At 40.7% G+C, this 19,796-nt stretch overlaps 1 protein-coding gene across 5 annotated transcripts in view; it reads left to right on the top strand.

Annotated features, from left to right (window-relative positions):
- Nucleotides 1-19,796, top strand: part of npnta (nephronectin a) — a 50,313-nt gene that overhangs the window by 11,990 nt on the left and 18,527 nt on the right. Inside the window, exons 3-7 of one of the 5 annotated variants that reach the window (XM_040145033.1) lie at nucleotides 3,053-3,103; nucleotides 7,196-7,288; nucleotides 12,550-12,642; nucleotides 17,888-18,007; nucleotides 19,354-19,473. In XM_040145033.1, coding sequence (XP_040000967.1) covers nucleotides 3,053-3,103; nucleotides 7,196-7,288; nucleotides 12,550-12,642; nucleotides 17,888-18,007; nucleotides 19,354-19,473 — 477 coding nt within the window. Of the gene's footprint in view, nucleotides 1-3,052; nucleotides 3,104-7,195; nucleotides 7,289-12,546; nucleotides 12,643-17,887; nucleotides 18,008-19,353; nucleotides 19,474-19,796 lie in introns of all 5 variants that reach the window. The other 4 variants (XM_040145032.1, XM_040145034.1, XM_040145035.1 and 1 more) reach the window with 4 other exon arrangements.

The following is a 19,796-nucleotide window of genomic DNA, read 5'->3' as shown; positions in this document are numbered from 1 at the left end:
AGGTCTTGGTAAATTTTTGTGGCGATAGAAGAGATTAGATTGGAGCTATCGGATTGGGGTTTTTTCAGCCATGGAGCTCAGTGATAGGTTTGTGCTGCTTCTCTCAAAGAATGAGAAATTGGATCAACCTTGACTTCTTTTTTTTTTTTTTAAAGCTCCCAGAGCCGAAACAGTGAGGGGGAGAGAAAAGAAAAAAAAAACTAAAAGTTGAAGAAAGTAGAAATCCTGAGGTGAAAGGAAAATGGTTTAGAGGTAAGGAGTTAAAGATGATTGCTGCCGGAGTGGGGAAGAGGGAGACAAGTGAGAAAATCAGGTGGATGGAGAGAGATAGAGAGGAGGTTTAGATTTATAGTAGACTGAAGCTCCACTTATAATGCTTTGACAGGCCATCAGGCAGTCAGAGCCACACTTGAAGCTAGTTATTCTAAGCAGCTGCCATCATGAGCACTTTACTGCCACTGTCAGCATTTGAACGGAACTAAGCGCCTTTCCAGTGTAATACAGTTACCACACCAAACAGTAACCATAGTAAAATACTTCTAATCTTTTCCACTCCTGATGAAGATTCAAAACTGTCTAATCAACATGTTTATACCACTAGTCTTAATATCAATGGGTCCATTCAGTCAGTCATAGCAGGAGCTTTGATCATTTATTACATTTGATGTTAGGTCATATAAAATCTGTGATGTTGTGAACAGACCCACTTTAATTTGAAGCCAATTTTATCCATATTAGATGTTTTGAAAAGCAAAATTGTTTGGTCTTTTGCTTCAAAACAGGCTGAAGAATCATTATACGGTCCGGTGTTCTTCTGATTTAAGTTCATGTTGGATTATTCTATTTTATGTCAGTGCAGGCAGTAGTGTGCCATATGTATTTAGCAAGGTGGAGAGTAAGGGTGTGAAGGTTGGGGATAGTGGGTTGGGGTGTAGTGCCTCCATCTTTCAGGCAGGAGACAGAAATCTGGGTCCGGTCACAGGCCTGCAATTACCCCCCCCCCCCTACGTAAACCACAATTTTTCCCTAACCTTAACTAAGTGATTTTAGTTACCTAACCATAGCCACAGTTTATTTGCTTATTATCAGATACTGTGGAAAGGAACATCTTTAAAATAAGAATCCGGTGATTTATCTCTGATCTTCCATAAAAGCAAATCAGCATTGGCGAGATATCCTGACATTTAGTCCCAAGCATGAGTCACCCGCTGGATCCTAGACTTCCCATAACACAACTTGATATGTCTTTCACCAGACCATCACTATCTGATAATTATCCCGATCTTTCAAACCCCGCACCGTAAATAAATAAAAATGAAAAACAATAAATACTGTAAAACAGCGACAGGCAGCCATTAGGTGGGTTTCCATCCAACTGTTTTCATGTGCATTTCATTAGTTTCCGGAAAAAAAACCCCTGAAACGCCGAAAAATTCGGAAGAAGCTCAAAAACAAAGACGTTTTTTATGCTTGGCTGAGGTGGAAAAGTTGGTGTATCGATAAACGCAAAATGCGACAAAGTTCGATGGAGATGGACTGAGAAAATCAACCATGACATACATGATGCATGTGTCTTAAATGTCCAGCGAAGCTTCCACTGCAGAAAAATGTTGGCAGACGAAAACATCAGGTCTGTGTGGAGCGACGGGGACACTGTAACCTTCTCTTATAATGGCGTCATCTTGTTGCACCGGCTTCTCCTCCAATGGGTTGAAGGCACCCGACTGAAAATTTAGTGCCACCAACTGTTTATCTCAATGAACGAACTCCTAACATTTGCATAACAGTAGTGAATGGAAGCGCGCATTAATTTACATGAAAATTACATGTTCAAATGTTTTGTCGCCTTAATGGTCAGCATTCACAGACCCTGAAAGACTTACAAATGACTTAAAATTTGATTATGAAGACCCGTGACTTGACCTGGACAATGGAGATGTCTCAAAGGACTTGAAGATTGTTTCGATTAATTTGAATCTTCCCAAAAGCTGCGGTAGAAAGACACGCATTGATTTCCTCTGCATCGTAACGGGCTCCGGGTCGAATTTCACTTCCATATTAAATAGTTGACACGTTCTAATTTCCTCAGAGGTCCTGGTGGATTTAACAAATCCACTGAGACCAGGATTTAGTTTGACTGACTGCAGTCTTTGTTTCTGCAAATGGAGGGGACACGATTTAGGCAGGACTTCTGAATTGGTAATGTGAGCTAACAAGTGAGCGGTGAAAGCAGAAAAGTGATACCTCAGTTTAAGTAATTCACTTTATAATGATTGTCTGTGTGGTTTGCTTGTCTACTCGACTTTCTTTCACGATCACTGGGTTGTAAAAGCCCGTCTAAAAGTGTGCCTTCTCATCTGTTTGAGGTAATTAGGTGAAAACAAAATGGAAGGGTTTGCTTGTAAAAACGAGAGGGAGTGCATGCAGGAATAAAAGGCACATATTCAGAATTATTTGACACAACTCTGTCTTTAAAGGCACTTTGAAACAGTACTGATTCAAAAATCAAATGCCTGGTGAAAAGGCAATCTGTTCACAGTCAGGAAGCTGCAGCATTTATTTTTATATTGAGGAAGCCAGGACCATGATCTCATTGAATGATAATGTGGGTATTTTCATCTCTCAGTGCAGTTGATGTAATTCAAAAGAGAATTATAATTTTACTGTTTCACAGTGTGTGAGGGGACACTACTTTATTCACTCACATTTAGATGTGGCCGGTAAGGAATATGAAGTTAACATTTTCAGAAATAAGAGGAGACAGTGGTTCTAGTCAGACGTCATTTTAATTATTAAAACTCCAATTCAAATGCATTCAAAATGTACCTGTTACCCAAACGCAACTGCATAGGAACATGTGTGACTCCAGAACTCCAGACTGTGTGAGTGTGTGTGTGGGTGTTTTGGTTTTTTTTCTTTGTTTTGTTTTTCAGGAATGTTTGCTTGTCAAAGTGACCAGGCTCTGCCTTCTAACGTCGTGTCCATTTTTTTCTCTCTCTCAAAGACTAAACAGTGCCTGCTACCTTTGTTTGTTTGGCTATTTGTTTTGCAGCTCTCTTCGCCTTAACTCACAGAGTAGTCGGGATAAGGTGCCTGCCCCAAGGTTAGCTCCACATGTTTCTTATAAATAATCTTGCTAGATATGTATTGCCGTGGGGCACATCCTCTGAATCCTGGGCTCACACACTTATTTTTAGAGCCCCCCCCCCCCCAAAAAAAAAAAAACTCCCCAACCCCCATCCACCCAAAATCACTAACACCTCACACCCCTTGGCAGCAACCATCTCCTTCCCTCTGGCCTCAGATCTATGCAAACTACTTACACTCCGTAGACCTGATTTCAAAATGGATTATGCTGAATTTCTTTACTGGTGTATTAAGATTCAACTATCCCCCTCGACCCCTTGGAATACTAATGGAATACCCTGAAAGCTGAAATCCATAATGTTTTTTAATTAATACATTAATAATATATCCATCTGAGTATTTAGTGTGGTTGGAGAGGCTCTGCACACATAACTACATAGAAATCTTGATTGGGTTAGTCAGGTGGAGAATGGCAATGCTATCATACTTCATCACTTGAGTAAATAAAATATTCACCCTGACATTACCCAGTGGATCCATGGCATTTTCATTCCCCACCAACAACAACAAGTTAAAACTTATTCAGACACTAGATGATCTGTCATCCGCGGTATGTATGCCGACACTGATTAGTAGATTAATTGGTCATTAATAAGCCGAACAAGTCGGATAATAAATTATTCTCTGGTTCCAGTGTCTCAAAAGTTACAATTTTCTCCTTTTCTCTGTTTAATGTAAATTGTAAACTGAATACTTTTTGGGTTTGGTACTGTTGATCTGACAAATAAGCAGTTTTAAGACGTCACCTTGGTCTCTGGGAACTTTTTGTCATTTTCAAACAGAAAGATTTACATTACAATAAGAAAATCAACCGATAATGAAATAATCATTAGAAGCAGCCCTAGGGGATTAATTAGTTGATTCCAAGTTGATGCAGCTTGTTATTAACAATGTAATGTTCTTCCCATCTTACCTTGATGGCAATGCATTACACTGGTATAAAAATTCATACAGTATCAATTGAAAAAAATAATACTTTCCTTTGTGCTAACCAGACATCCACAAATAGACAATAAATAAAAAGATTCTGCACTAGAACCGGCCTTCTGCTGTCCAGAGGAATGGCTGATGTAAACCAGAGTGAAAGTGTGTCATCGCTCGGCATGTTTTGATGGTTGTTCATGGAACAAGGGTCATATGTGCTATGTCTGGCCTTCCAGCTGGAAGGGCCATTTTTAGTCCTCCGTGTCCTTTGCTGTGGTTAATGAAGACTGGCCGTTTGCGACTGACCCTCAGACACGAAGCCTGTTGATGGCTGCCTCTGATCCTGCTAATCAAATCCTCCCCCATGCAGAGGAAAACAAAAAGCACTCCCCTTGACGACCCTCTAACTAACAGTACATCAGCTTCTTTCCTTTTATCTGCTAACCAGACCAAGGTCTAGCAAACTTCTGCCTTCAGAAAAATACAAATCTCTTTCTTTCCTCCAACAAATTGGGCCATTTTTAATCTGTAATTGTGAATTTTGACTGCTCAGTGTGCTAACAGCCTGGCTCATATCACAGGCTTAACCAAGTAGGCTAACAGTACTTTCTTCCTATTTGATTACAAAGCCTAATAAATTGGAATGAGTCTAGATATGTTATCTACTCCAGTTAAAGGATTCATCTCATACCTTTGCCTGTGTATTCAGTTTGAACAGTGTTAAAGACTGAAACCTAAGGAGCTAAAGTTGTTCCTCTTGAATAGACCTGCTGCCTTGCAAGCTCAGTATGTATGAATGGAAATTTCTAAGATTGCAATTTGATTCTCAGTGTATGTATTTCCTATTCAGAGAATATAATTCAACCTTTTCTTCTTCAGTTCTAGTAGGTTTCCCTCAGTATGTGTTAAAGCGGCTTTCACCTTATTTTTTAACATCTATAAGAATCATTGAAAAGATGACACTTAGAGAGTGTCATCTCCAACAAGGCTGCACAGTTCAATGGGAACGTATACAATACCGTTAAGATGTGCAATTAATATACATCATAGAGTTGCAAATGTGCAGTGTGGTCAGAAATGTATGGCAGTTAGTGTAAAATACACCACACAGTATGACTGTGTAGGCTAGTCCAGTTATCCAGTTACTGTTATGTACTACATTTGGTGAATATTGAAATGGAGGAACAATGAAAAAACTGTTTTGCAAAGAAAATTACAATCTGTTCAGAGCCAAATAAATGTTGTTTCAGTTGATAAATGAAACCAGGAACATAGACACTTTGTCACCTCACAAGTTTAATGAACAAGCAGAAATATAAAGTGCTTTATGGTGGTGCTATCCACACCGCAAAGTAAGACCGTGTTCAGATGGACAGTAGCATTGAGTCAAAAAACACAACTCCCTCTATCGTTTCATTGAGACCACTGTGTCGGCACAACAGCTGTCCTAATGCTGGAGGCTCCAGAAAATAAACGCAGGGTCATGTAAGTTTAACTTACCTTTACTTTTTCTGCAATGCATCGTCATCTGGCAACGCATGTTGGCCAATCAATTACTGTATGTGAAACACACGTTGCTGGTCCATTACTTTATAATGCGAACTGTGTTATTCTACCATTTTACTCTGCAAACATTAAAAAATAAGAATAGCTTTCCAGACTCTGTCTTTCAGTATTGTAAATCACTGTGCAGTGTTTTAGCCCCTGAAAAGCCTCAAAAATCATAGATATGTTAATCACGTATTTATTTTATTAAACTGGACCTCCTGGGTCATATTTCATCTTCTCACGTGTACTCAAAACAACACCCACACCAACACAGCCCCCTTGCAATTTTTGATGCAGTGCTATTTTCAGTCTGAACATCTTTTGCCCAATGAACATGCCACCCAATTTAACTGAAATCTGTTAAGTAGTTTTTGAACTATCCTGCTATTGGTCGTACCGACAAACACGAGGCAGCAAAAACAAAACCTCCTTCGTGGGGGTCATTTACCAAGAGGGTTGTTTGGTTTTAATATGTAAGGCATCACTGACACAACAGTATAGTAAACCCTACGGCTGTATTACCATGGGTAAATCTTAGTAAACAATCACACCTTTCCAGATACAGTACACAACAAACTGGCTGGTGTGATAAGCACTATCCACCAGAATTGCTCTCTCTCTCAAATACACACACACACTCACACACAACCACTCACTCACTCACTCACTCACTCACTCTCACTCACTCACTCACTCACTCACTCACACAGAAACACACGCACACACACACACTGCCTCTTCCACCACAGTGATAATTAAGTCCTCTGATTGCACTGTATTATGACAGAATTAATGAAGCTTTTAATGAAAATTAGTAACACTTGGCCGAGGCTCCGTGTATCAGACATGCTTAGCAGCAGGCTGCAGTAAGCACAGTCAGATAAGCAGGGTAAGCCTCCAGCTAACTGAGACAGAGCACAGAGTCAGGGAAGCTGTGTGGCTGCCGCAAATACCGCGTCTCTGTACACACTCAAAATACCACTATCCATACACAGTGTACAAAGTGCGAGGGCAGCTCTTCACAGGGGCACTAATTATAATCTACTATTTTGGTTCTCTAATTTTTTTTCAGCTTCAGTCTAGGGGGGGAATATTATTCGCCTAGGAAATTCTCATTGGCCGTATGGAAGTGTAAATATCAGTGCTGCATTTTATAACCATAAAAATACAAACTTTTCTTGGTGTTAAAAGGTCAGACTTCTCATTTATCTCATACAGTCAAAAATGATTTAATATCAGTAAGCACAATAAAACTTTCCCAAGAGTCAGTGCTGAGCAATGAGAAAAAAAAAAGCAATATATAATGTGGCTATCTGAAAATAGCTGCTCTATTATCATTAGTCAATGATAATAACACTGTCACACAAGGAGAAACAAACAAACACATTTCCCTTATGAATGAGGCATCACGCTGTCTTATTGCTGTTATGTGAAGTAAACAGATCATTTACAGCCAAGGGGTTGTAGAAGTCAAGAAGCAGTAGGATTAAGTGCTTTGTCATCCTGATCTGGTACAAGAAGTCTACCAGGGCGTTGCACTGATCTGCTTCTTCCTCTTTGAATCCTCCCTGAACAGCTGTGTGCCAGCCCAGCTGTAAGCATGGAGACTGCGTGGGACCTAATAAATGCAAGTGCCGCCCCGGCTTCACTGGCAAGACCTGCAATCAAGGTGAGCTTTTACCTAGAACCTGCAGACACAATGAAAACACAGCTGTTACTTTGCAGTTGCATGTGACTTTTTATTTGTCATTCTGCACTGAAATTGAAACATAAACTACAAAGAAAAAGGTAGAGTCAGAGAGTATGTGGTCCCCCTGAGCATATCATGACTCAAAATCCCCCTGAAGCAACACACAGGCCTGCTGACATGAACATTTTTCACATGAAAAATAAGTGAAGGAGAACCCCTGCCCTGAGCAATGGCAGGGTAATCATTGTTTACTGTGGTCAGATCTTCACCGCACCAACACCAGCGCATTAAAGTTGCCACTTACTCATCGAGCGGAAGCTTGTTTTCCACCAGCCAACAGTAGCGAGATGCTTTAATCTCAAGGGAAGGAGGTGGAGAGAGAAAGCTGATTCAGCTCAAATGTAAATGAGTGGTGGGGCCGTGTTGAATGAGCCCAGGAGTGCATCCTCTCCTGTGAACATCTCAATTACTGACCTGAGATAACCTGGCCTGGCTGAGTGCAACCAATGCTATTAAAAAGTTTGTTGGTGTGTGTGTGTGTGTGTGTGTGTGTGTGCTTGAGTTTTTGTGCATTTTCATCAATGACCGATTGTTGAAAAGCGTTAGCTGTGAGCTGACGTGCATCCAAGCAGCTTGAGAAATACTTACGGAATTCACGCCCAGAGACAGGAATAGGCTAGTGTGTAATTGAAAACAAGGGAGGTGGAGGTGGAGGCGGGGGAGGAGGGGTTGGAGGTGTTGAAATCCTTTCCGGAATGTTCTAAATGACTCATCCTGCATTTCGGGGCTATAGGTGGCTCCTGTCTGCCCGGCCAGACGGCTCTACTTTGTCTCAATCTGCAACAAAGGGGAGAGGAAAAAGGATCCAAGTCCCATATCCAACTACAATAGACTTTGCTGCCAACCATTTAGACGGCCTTATCTGACAAATGTGATTTCGAGACCTTTCAAGATGAAACCGTACTTTCAAGTGTCCATCGAACGCCCATTTGTCCAATAAGCTCAAGACGTTTTACAGGGCTGACCATTTTATACTCAGCTTTGAATGGCAGACTTGCCCTTTCAGCCTATTTAGTGAGAGATAACCTTGGATTCTGTTTTTGAGCTGGCGCATGCAATGGAAACCAATTTAATTATTCAGAAGCCATAGATTAGATTTTCTCATTTAAATGCAGCCTTCGTTAAACATTGATTTGAGGTTTACTATTGATGTGCCAGGTGGCCAATGTTTTGAAGCATTCCAATACCCTGTCCCTCTGGAGCCCCACGTTTATCTTGAGGAGTCAACCGGAGGAGTGAAATAAGTTGCCCAGAGCTGCTTGTCTGACCTCGATGCTGCTAAAGGTCAAGTAGTAATCCTGATACACTGCAAAACATCATACAGAAATTTTGTCATTTTAAATTATTTAAAACTGAAATTCCTAGTTTTCCATTTCCGACCGCTTTAGAAGTTATAAACATGAGTTATTCTGACTTCTGACATATTTTTTATTCAATGTACTGCTGTGTGTTCATTAAACTAAAATTAAGTTTCTAAAGAAACATCATTAGCATATTAGCACATTCCCCAGTATGCCTTGTTTTAGAGCAAAATCTCTCCAGAGACCCCTTCTTTTTTATAGTTTGAAGAAAAAAGATATGGAAGAAACTTGCTGTGTGTCTTTTATATATATGAAGTCCTAAGTGTTTCTTCTTCTAATAATGAAAACAATGCAAACCATAATGAATGTTGTTATCATTTTCAGTCCCTTCCCCAATTTGAAGCAATTATTCAATTTTATTATCCCATTTCTAGGGCATCAGGAAAATTTACATTTTTAAACTGAACCACATTAAAATGTTTTACAGTGTAGCTTTTAAATTACTTTATGATCTGTGGATTTGTTTTGGGCATGACGATGTCTCCAAATAAGATGTTTAATGAGCAAGAAGTGGAATCAATCATTGAAATACTGTAATGCAGAATTACTGTCTATAAACCTCTCTGGCAAAGAGATATTTTGCAATCCACGCACTAATGGACACACGTTCCTCTGCTCAGTGGAAGGTGTGGACAGATGCACGACCCCGGGGGCACTCTGATTAACAAGAGTGTTAAACGCCTCCGAAAAAAACAGTTGTACGGAGCCCAAACAAACCACAGAGGAAACAAGGGTGTTTACACCAAACACATGCACAGCAGCCACTGTATTGCTTTCATCACTTTCAGAATCAAAGCCATACTCCCCTCAAAACTTCCACAGTATCAGCTGGAACTGCTCTGAGAAATGTATTCTTCAAGGACTACATGTCTATTTTTAGTGGCAGCTCCTGTCACCCGCTAAATAATTTCACCTTAGTGCTTATTTCATTTTCGCTGCTTCAAGACTTGAGTGGGTTATGATTTGAATGAATCTGATTATTTTCATCATTAAATTAACGGGGCACTCAGCTGTCAAGAATAACAACCACTAATTTCAGAATCTCAATCATTTTTGAAAAAAGTGCCTCACCCTTGTTGCTGATGAGAATTGTATCTGTCATACAGTATGCTGAGGATAGATGACTACGCTCTCGCTGCACAAATAAACTCATTATAGGGATAATCCCTTTAACAATTTGGCAGAACACTTTCCCTGCTGATTCAATCATTTTAATAAGATGAGTATTCTGTGCAGGTGGATTTAATTAGGTGTACTTGACCTGCTGTTAAGACACTATTAAAAGATTTTGCTGGAGGAACAATATCTCAGACAGCAGAAGCGATACAGGTGCAGTAACTCCAGATGCTGCATTGTTCTTTTTCGCCTTTATCTGTCAGCCAACTATATATAATTAATACCGTTTCAAGTATGATAGTCTAGCACTGTGGTTGAAGTAAGTATACAGTTTGTTTCTATATCTGTTTTTAGAATATTGGCTCACGTCTGGACCTTCTACTGCTTTATCTTGGCTTTGTCAAGATAAAGCAGTCTCAGAAAATTTTACGGCTACTTCCACTAATCTTCTCATGAATTTAATTCAGTCTAGGTGTAGGCCGATACTTTAGAGATGTTGGTTTAGAAACCGATACTCTCTCTGTCACTGTTTGTGTTCCTGGCTGTGTGCTGTTAACAGTCAAACAGCTGCACGTATTTGAAAAATTGCATGCAGGTCATCATACTGTGTATTTTCCCTCGACTATCATATAATTACTCCAAATTGTGTTTATTTGATCTATTTTCTGTTTTCTAACAAGGTCATTAAAGGGGTATGAAGTAATATTTGACCCTGACCTTACAGTGTATATGCAAGAAGTAGGAACCGAAATTGAAATGACAGAACAGACCTCATTCTAACCTTCCCTTGAGTGGTGATTGTAATGATGAATGAAAAAATAAAAAAGTCACATTTTGCCCGTAAAGATGAGTAAGCAATTGAATTACTGGTTGAACAAATGTCTATGAAGGGGCAAAATATTATAATACGAAACACTATGGCAGTAGTACCGCTTGAATGTCCCCTTATACCAGGTGTTTGATTGCAGGACTGCCCTCTATTATTGAGCCAATGAAAATGCAATGAGATACCCAGGAAGGTTTCGCATGGATACAGACCAGAGAGTGAGCATTAAAATCTCTTGCACCTGGCTAAGTGATAAATAATGCCACATAAACCTACCGCAGATTCTTTGTGTTATCACAGAGAATATATTGTGCCGCATTAAATTAAAGAGTCATCACAAAAAATACTTAAAATATAACTTCCTTTATGTTCTTACTATGGCTGTAGTAGAATTCAGCAACAGCTGCACAGCGCAGTCTGTTTTAACAGTTTCAGTATGCAAGCCAGATGTTGTGTATTTCACTAACACTGATGCCCGTCGGACTTGACAAGTCGCAGATCCCATCAGATAAACATGCAGAATTTTCCACTTTCCTGTGGTAAAGTTCACGTTAAGCTTTTGTCCAAACATTTTACGAGCATCTGCATTGTCCGTCATATGCATATATATGTGAAATGGCAATATCTAAAATAGAATAGTGAGGTACTACCCCACTACTAAATACAGCCTCAGAGTAGGTGTTTAAGCAACACTTATTTTACACAATGTCAAAACAAACTGAGCAGTTTGAGCTTCACAAAGGCCATTGCAGGGCTGTTGCACTGTATTTCCTCAGATGTTAGAGGTCTACTTAATGTACTTGTATAGTTTTTGAAGATTCCAGAAGAATATGAGCCAATTTGTTCCTCATTTACTCTCTGCGTGGACTGTTTACCTGCCTGCCCACAGTCTAAGTCCAACCCCCGCTTGTAGTTCAAATGGGAATCCTTGCAATTTTGATGCTTTTACAATTGTTGTATGCCTACACACATCCGTACTGGAATAAAGGCAAGCTGTTACTAGACAATGCCTCACTGGTCAGATGATTCTGCCAGTGAAGATTTGTTTTAGCCACTAAAACCTCTTGTACCAATACCCATCAACTGTGCCGATTTGCCTAAAACAAGTGTTTCAGTCCTGAGCCCCGAGTTAGCAAGTGTGCAGTAGGCCTGCATAATGCCTCAGTTCAAATGACTGTATCCCTCAGCTGGGGGTCGCTTGAATGATTTGAAGCATGCAAAACAGTCAGAGGTTTGTGTCATCTTGCTGTCACGTAACAATAGGTGTTGTTAGCTCACTGCCAGAGGAAAGGTTGCTGGATGGATGGATGGGTAGACAGAGAGGGAAGGGGCTTAAATTCTTCAGGCCGCAGTGTTTGTAGTCAAGCAGTGAATTGCCTTTTTAAATGGTAACGCCTGTCTACCTTTGAACCTCCAGATACAAATTGAGAAGGGCTCCTCTGAGTCCGTGAGATACTGTAATTCTCCGAGATCCCATTTCACCCTCATGACAAAAAAGGAATGCAGAAGAGAAGAAAGGGCAGGAGGAGAAGGGACGCAAAAATTACTTTCGCTGTTTTTCCCATGTACCCTCACTTTTTTTCTGATACTCAGCTCACGTCCAATTCCCACAAATGTAATCCTCTTTGATGCATAATGTTCCTCTTTACTTTCCAGGAATGTGGTGTGGTCAGAGGTGTTCTAATCCATTGGTTGGTGCTTTTCATTTTCACCACATCTCTCTCTCTATCTCTCTCTCTCTCTCACTCTCTCTCACTCTCTCTCTCTCTCTGTCCTTCTTACTTATTCTCCACCCTTTACTATCTTATCTCAAACCCTCAAAACCCCAATCCCACTCCCCCCACCCCCTCTAACAGATTTTCTTTTGTCTAAAGAAGAAGAGCTGGACTATTTTACCCCACCAGTGTGGGCCAGTCACCTCCCTATCTTTCTTCCCACGGACCATCAGCCAGCGAGAGTAGTGATGGAGGGTGAGATTCGTCGATCGACCTCCCCCCAGCAGCTTCTCTTCGCTCACGTCTCAGCAACATGCATGGAGCTGCACTGTGCAGACTGAGGAGTGAATGTTGCTCTCAGCTATTTTCTTAGTGCTTTCTGTCTTCTGCTGGCAGAAGAGACACCACTCAAGAACAGCTTTTCGGTTGAAATGCCAGCATGAATGCCAAGCATGTCATAGTCTTTACCACTCTACATCTACATCTCTTCCTTTCTCTCTCTACCCTAAAAAAAAAACAATTTCTCAGTACCAGACAGACATCAGGATTCTTTCTTTATGGCTCTGCCACCTTCTTTTTTCTCAAGAGTTCCTCTTTCCCCTTAAAACCATCATCGACATGGACACAGCACTCAATGGCTCCTCCAGTACCGTTAGAAACCAGGCCTCGAGTTCTACCCAGTGTTTTCTTCTTTAGAGACAAGCATATCCCCAAGAAAGAGACCCCTGCTAATCTCTCTGTCAGTGATAGAGGCGTGTCGGGAATGTAGCAGAGCATACCTCAGTGGAGCTGACCCAATAAATCACTGCACTTTGCATCACTTCAGATATGTCTTAGCAGTTCATTTACCCTACAGTGAACACCCCAGAGGAGCTTTCTACCTCTGCTATCACACAGTCTTCTGCAGTCCTGGGGCCATGTCGAACTGTCAGTCGGTGGTCATATCTATCTTTTACTCTCAATTTTTCAGTCCCGCCGTGTCCTCTTGCTGTCCTTTTTTTTTTTTTTTTTTACATAGAGGAGACCGTGGCTGTTACTTGTGTCTGGCATGTGCTGATGCTCACGGAGCTGCCTCTGTCTGAGAATGTGACCATTTCAATAATCCCTCATTTACATTTTTAAGCTGTTTTTCAGAGCAATGGGCAAGTGGAGACCTGTTTCTCTGCCACACTGACAATGGATATTGTTGCTATGGTTTTCTGTAATCGCAATAATGAGACTGCCAGATGTTTACTGTGAAAACCAGGGAGGAAAACAGGGTTGACACTAATTAAAAAAGTGAAGAGGGGGGATTTGAGTGTGTGTGTGTGTGCGCATGTCTGTGTGTGTGCAGGTGTGAGTGTCGTAGACATCATCTTGTGGGAGAAGAAAACTGTTGTAGGGCTTTTGAAAATGAACAGTGCAAAACCTTATGTCAGACAAGGACAGGATAAATAATTTATATTTTTGTGGTTTTGATAAAGAATCGAGAAGCATTAATATCAGTTCAGAAAGAAAGTATCAATTTTTCAACAGGCTTTCAACAAGGCTTTTAAAAAAAACCCAGTTGCTTCTGTGTTCATATGGTGTGCGTGCGACACGGTCTCAGTGCAATTTGCACTGGGCAACAAAACCTTCTGCGTGTGTGCAGTGCAATTTCGGGATTCACCGTGGCACGACATTGCACCTGCATTACTGCCTGCTTAGAAATCCTCTTTTTGCAAACACATGCAAATAGAAAATTGTTTGGGTTTACCTTGAAGAGGCAAACACACACACACCCCAAGTTTGCAATTGAACCTGCACAGCGTTTCATCAGAAATTTGGCTTTATATATTCGCTCAATCACGTTTATATCCACTGCTGAATTTAGATCATAATATTAAACGCAACCTTTAATCAATTAACATTCAGCTTGCTTGACACAGTTGTCTATGTTTAGTAGAATAAGAAAATTGATGTCTTGTAGAACACTCTCCAATATCTAGTCCTTGTTATTCTTACTTTTGTATTCAGTGAAAGTAAAGCTATATATATATATATAGCTTATAGCTATATATATATATATATATATATATATATATATATATATATAGTTATGGAACATGACTTTAGCCTGATTGCACTTCAACAAGCAGATGGTCAGTCCAAATTCCAGCCGCATCCATTGACTCAGCCAACATGGCTTTAGTAGACCAGAAGCTACCATTAATAGAAGGTGGGGTCCATGGATGTACCAGCTCGGCATCTGCTCCGTCATTCATCCATATTAATCTATGGTATCTGTTAAATGTAGGAGGCATGTGGCACTCAAAGAATGCACCCTGCATATGCCCACGGAGCTAAACACGGCACCATTTACAATGTAGCCGGCCTGGATGAAAATGACCCCTCATGTGCTGTACAGTGAGAGGCAGTCTATTTGTGATGGCTCTGCTGTGTCCCAGAAACGAGGATTGATGTTTCCAGTTTAAGTTCTTTATATTTCTTGGAAGCCGTTTCATCATTCCAGTGTGATGGATTCCTTTGTAGTTTCAAGTAGGATTTTCACCTCGTGGGCCTGTTACTCCCAGCGGACCCCAAATTTAAGTGGGGGGCAGGAGAAAATGTTTTTGGTGAAATATGAAAGAAATATGTGATTCTTGCTAAGTCAGACATTCACTCTTTGCAACGACATCCATAAATCCAAGTGCGGCTTTAAAATGATTTCCCACCATTCATAATGTCAGCCTTTACTTAATTTGAAAGAATATCCTCCAGTAGAATTAAGCTAAATGCTATACTTATAACTGATAACAAACATCTTAACATCTTAACAACATCAGTTGTTTCATGATGAATCTTTACACCAGAGTTTGGCATAATGAGTGTTAACTCCTACAGATTGTAAAAATGATGTTTTTCCCTCAGAGCCACTTATTGTGGTTGCATGATAATTAGGCTACCACAAACCACAATTGGATAGCTTTTAAGAATACCCTTCTAAAGTAGAAGCTACTCTTACTTTACTAAATAATACTAAAAGTAGAAGTAGAAATACATTTTGAAACCTTCTCAAGACATGTTCTTTTGAAAATGGCTGTGAGCAAGAGTTGGGGCCATGAAAAAGCTCATCTGGTTCAGTACTAACATGCTTCACCATCCAGTCCCTCTTCAATTCAGTGATGCTCTACGAGAAAAGTTGCACCCTTTTCTTTATGAGAAAACTTAATCTTAAAAATTGCTTTAGGAGGAAAAGAAAGTTTAAAAACAAAGTGAAATGAAAAATCTTCATCTCTGTGTCAGAACAATATAACTCCAAGCTACTCTATAATCCTTCCCTTTCTAAAAGGGTGCAAAAGAATCAAGATTCTTCTTAAATAAATTATTGAATTTAGTATACTCAGATTTAACAAATGCACGGCAACGACTCTCAATTACAGTAATGAGAGTAATTATTTACATTCAACCACAACTAATGACAGCATGATCAATATTCTACTAAGAGCAATGTGCATGTAGAATGTGTGTAGATCTTTTTTACAGCAGACATTTTTGACTTGTCTAAGCAGGAGAAGCATAAGTGTATCTGCTAACATTACTGATGGCTCTTTTACATTTCTGAGCCAGTCAGCCATCATGCACAATAACGGGGCCCCGGTACAGGCGTGCATAGATGGAACGAATCAATTTATTAATGGTGTACCTGTGCTTTTCCTGTTACAGTGACAAAAAAAGCTACTGTGAAAAAAAGGAGATAGAGCAATCAAAGCCTTTTTGGTATGTTTTCTACCATTTCAATGCTGAATATTAATAATACATATTTTATATGTATATATATATTTTAATAAAAGCAGCTAAAGTGAACATGAATTCGATAGGGTGGAGATGGAACACTACTATAACTCAAGCCCAAGAGATCTTTCCCCCAATGGACATTTGACTTGTCAGAGCAGAAAAAAGCGTAGGTTGAACTTATAACATCGATGATACCTCTGCACCATATAGGTGTACCAGTGAGATAACATGCTCAACACCGGGGCTCTGAGAACTGAGACACCTAAATGGAGATGCAGACATTTTTAATGTTATTAGTTACACCTGTGCCTTTCATGCAAGTACCTGTCAAAATGTCTGCCATGAAAAGGGACTTTAGACCTGTCAAGCCTTTAATGTTTAGTTTGCTAATAAGTTCAGATGTTGTGAATGTTACTTTAGCTGCATTCTTTCAAAAGGGTGTTCGGCGGAGTCTACAGTAAGAAATAAACACGTTTATTTATGCCTCAATGCATTTTTCATGAAGGCCGCTTTGACTTGCTATAGCAGGAAGGACAAGTGTGACTAATAACATTAACGACGGCTCTGTTCAATATAGGAGTGTGTCAGTTAGTCATCCCAGTGAGGCAGCATGCACAACCCCCGGGCCCTGGGACGGAAATACCTGAGTGGAATGCAGGCATTATTGATGTTAATAGTTACACCTGTGGTTTTCTTGCTATTACGTGTCAAAATGTGTGACATTAGAAAAGACAATAGGGCTACAGTATACGGCTTTTTATTGGTTGCTTTGCTATAGTTTTAATTTAACCTTATTTTAGTTAGATAAGATTTAATCGGAATCTACATTAAGAAGAAGTAAATGCATATGTATAAATGTACTTATTTCGCTTGGCTTCAATAAACCCTTTCACATGGCGGACACTTTGACTTGTTATGGCAGGAAGTGCACAGGTGTAACTAATAACATTGATGACAGCTCAGTTCCATTTAGTAATGTCATTACATCAGCCCAGTGAGGCAGTGGGCACAACACAGGGGTCCCGGGACTAAAATACAGGGGGGGTCCAAAAATCTGAGACCACTTTTCAAGTGAATGGGGAAAGCGGTGTCAGACTTTTGGACCCCAACTGTATATAAATGAAATGCAGACATTAATAATCTTATTAGTTACACCTGTGTTTGACTCGTCAAAGTGTCTGCTGTGAGAAAGGTATAGTGGCTTGAATTTGCATACGGATTTGACAGGTGTTGAGCTCGGTACATATTCCTTTCTCCCTGGAGCCCTACCTGCTTCCAGCTCACACAGTATAATTTTCTAATAAGATTTTCATGGGCTGTTGTGGGTGAGATATCTCAACTTTTATGCCTGCATAAAAGCAGTGTAATTATATGTGTTTATTAAAGAGTGCTGGATGGTGCAGCTACAACCCTCATGAAGTCACGGTGAGTCAGAGGGTAATAACAGCATCTTTTATCGGCAGGTTGACAGTTGACACTGGCTTCCTGTTAAACCATCAAAGAGGGGAGTTGCGGGCCTGTCAGAACATGGCAGCACTTCACTTCCTTGAAGACATCCCTTCACCCCTTCCACAGCATACACACAATGACACACATGCAGACAGACAGACACCTCAAACCCCACATAAATGGATGGGTGAGGTTTGACGTGATTGACCTCTTCACCCTTGCCCTCTGACTCTGCATAGGGGGTGCCTCCCTCTCTGTCCTTCAGGCCACTTATGCCCTCTCTCTCTGTCTGCAGACCTGAATGAGTGTGGCCTGAAGCCGAGGCCTTGTAAACACAGGTGCATGAACACATATGGGAGTTACAAGTGCTACTGCCTAAACGGCTACATGCTGATGCCTGACGGGACCTGTGGAAGTGAGTGTGTCTCTCTCTCTCTCTCACACATACACACACACACACACACACACACACGTCTCTGTTATTGTGCACGCAGTCTGTATTGTTATCCGAAATGCAGATATTTTCAGGTTTCTTTTTCACAATCTCGCTTTGTAGCCTGGATGTGTAACTGTGAAGCCTTTCTTCACTTCCCCTGCAAATGTATTCATCTGAATGCCTGCGCAAGGAAATGCTGATGACATATGCTCTCTATTATAAAATGCATTTTCCTAGAGTACCTCTGACAGCAGCCTCACAATCCTTTGATAGACTGTTTTGATTAAAGCCCCATGTTGATCCGTTTCATTATAGCAGCTCTACAGTCTGAAGAACCCCTGTGAAGAACCCTAAGAGGGCTAAAATGAAAAATATGAAAAAAAAAAAAAAAACCACAATCTTTAGACCCTCAAGTGAATGTGCAGTTCTTATTGGTTGCCCTGAGGTATTCCACAGAATGAGAGCTGATACCTGCACATGTCTCCCTGTAAATTCTGTTTCCCTCCCGATAACCATTTTCTCCTCACGTTTCCACTCAAGGATGGTGTGACTCCCAGTGCCTCACTTTAATTAGCTCTTTTTATCAGAAGAAAATTAATTTTCTCCCCTTTAAAGTTTGGATTGCTCACCACTTGAGGCAATCTCAAACTATCGTAGGTGTTGTGTGATAATAGCATGATGGTGTTAAACACCTTGCTGCTCTTCTTCTCTCCCTTGCTACTGCTTTGATCAATAGATCACTGTAGCATTTAATCAGCCCGGCCTGCCTCAGTCATCAAACTGTACTCCAGGGTACCCGCGGCAGCTGAAGTAGCTGCGGCAGCATGAGCCTCACTTTTAATTTCCTTCTTAGGGTCCGAAGTTATCAGGAGAGGCTGTTCCATTATATTCCTATTATTTTCGAGGGTCTTGATCTGCCCGTCATGGCTCAACAACAGAGGTGCTGCACGCCGGCGCTACACACCGGCGCTTCGATAGGGTGGAGATGGATTATGAGTCTTCAAGTGTAGAAAAAGGATAAAAATTGGTGAGGGACAATTGCGTGGGCAAGGTGTGAGCACTGACAAACTGCGCAGCACAGGAATCTAATAATGGCAGAGTGTGCGCTGCTCTGTTCTCTACACCCCAGGGTCAACCTGGCTAATATCAGAACAAGCAGGCAAGTGGCTCTTACACATTGGCTGGAGGATAAGGGCAAAATTCTGAGGGAGGAAAAAAAGAACTTGTGGCTGGGAGTGAGAGCGGTATAATCTGTCCCCACCTTTGCACTCTCCTGTGGCACCAGCATGTGTTAATATGTGCTGTGTTTTTCTTGTGTCCGTCAGATGCTCGCACTTGTGGCATGGCCAACTGCCAGTACGGCTGCGAGGTGCTGAAAGGAGAGGTCCGATGTCAGTGCCCGTCACCGGGGCTACAGCTGGCTCCAGATGGAAGAACCTGTGTGGGTACGTCACAGTCTTTATATATCTCCACAGGCCTGAAAACTGAGCCTTTATCTTAACCACTCCCTTCCATGTGCAACTCATGAAAAGCATCACAAATGAGAATGTTGTTCCTTTTTTTCTTTTTTCTTTTTTTTATGTGTTCCTCTTAGCTTTTAAATTTGCCGAGTGATAATCAAATGCAACTGTTTTGGCAGCGCAATGAAGAAAACTTGGCAGTGAAAATGCAATTTGGGAACTCAAACAAAACCTCCTAGCATGCAAAGCTGAAATCCATCCAAAATATTTACCAATAGATCTTTTTTTGCTTTGTTCAAGGACCACAG

This window comes from Xiphias gladius, chromosome 15 (genome assembly GCF_016859285.1).
Source record: "Xiphias gladius isolate SHS-SW01 ecotype Sanya breed wild chromosome 15, ASM1685928v1, whole genome shotgun sequence".
In the NCBI taxonomy this organism is placed as follows: Eukaryota; Metazoa; Chordata; class Actinopteri; order Istiophoriformes; family Xiphiidae; genus Xiphias; species Xiphias gladius.
The sequence above is the reverse complement of the archived record's forward strand: the minus strand, read 5'-3'. Positions and strand labels throughout refer to the sequence as shown.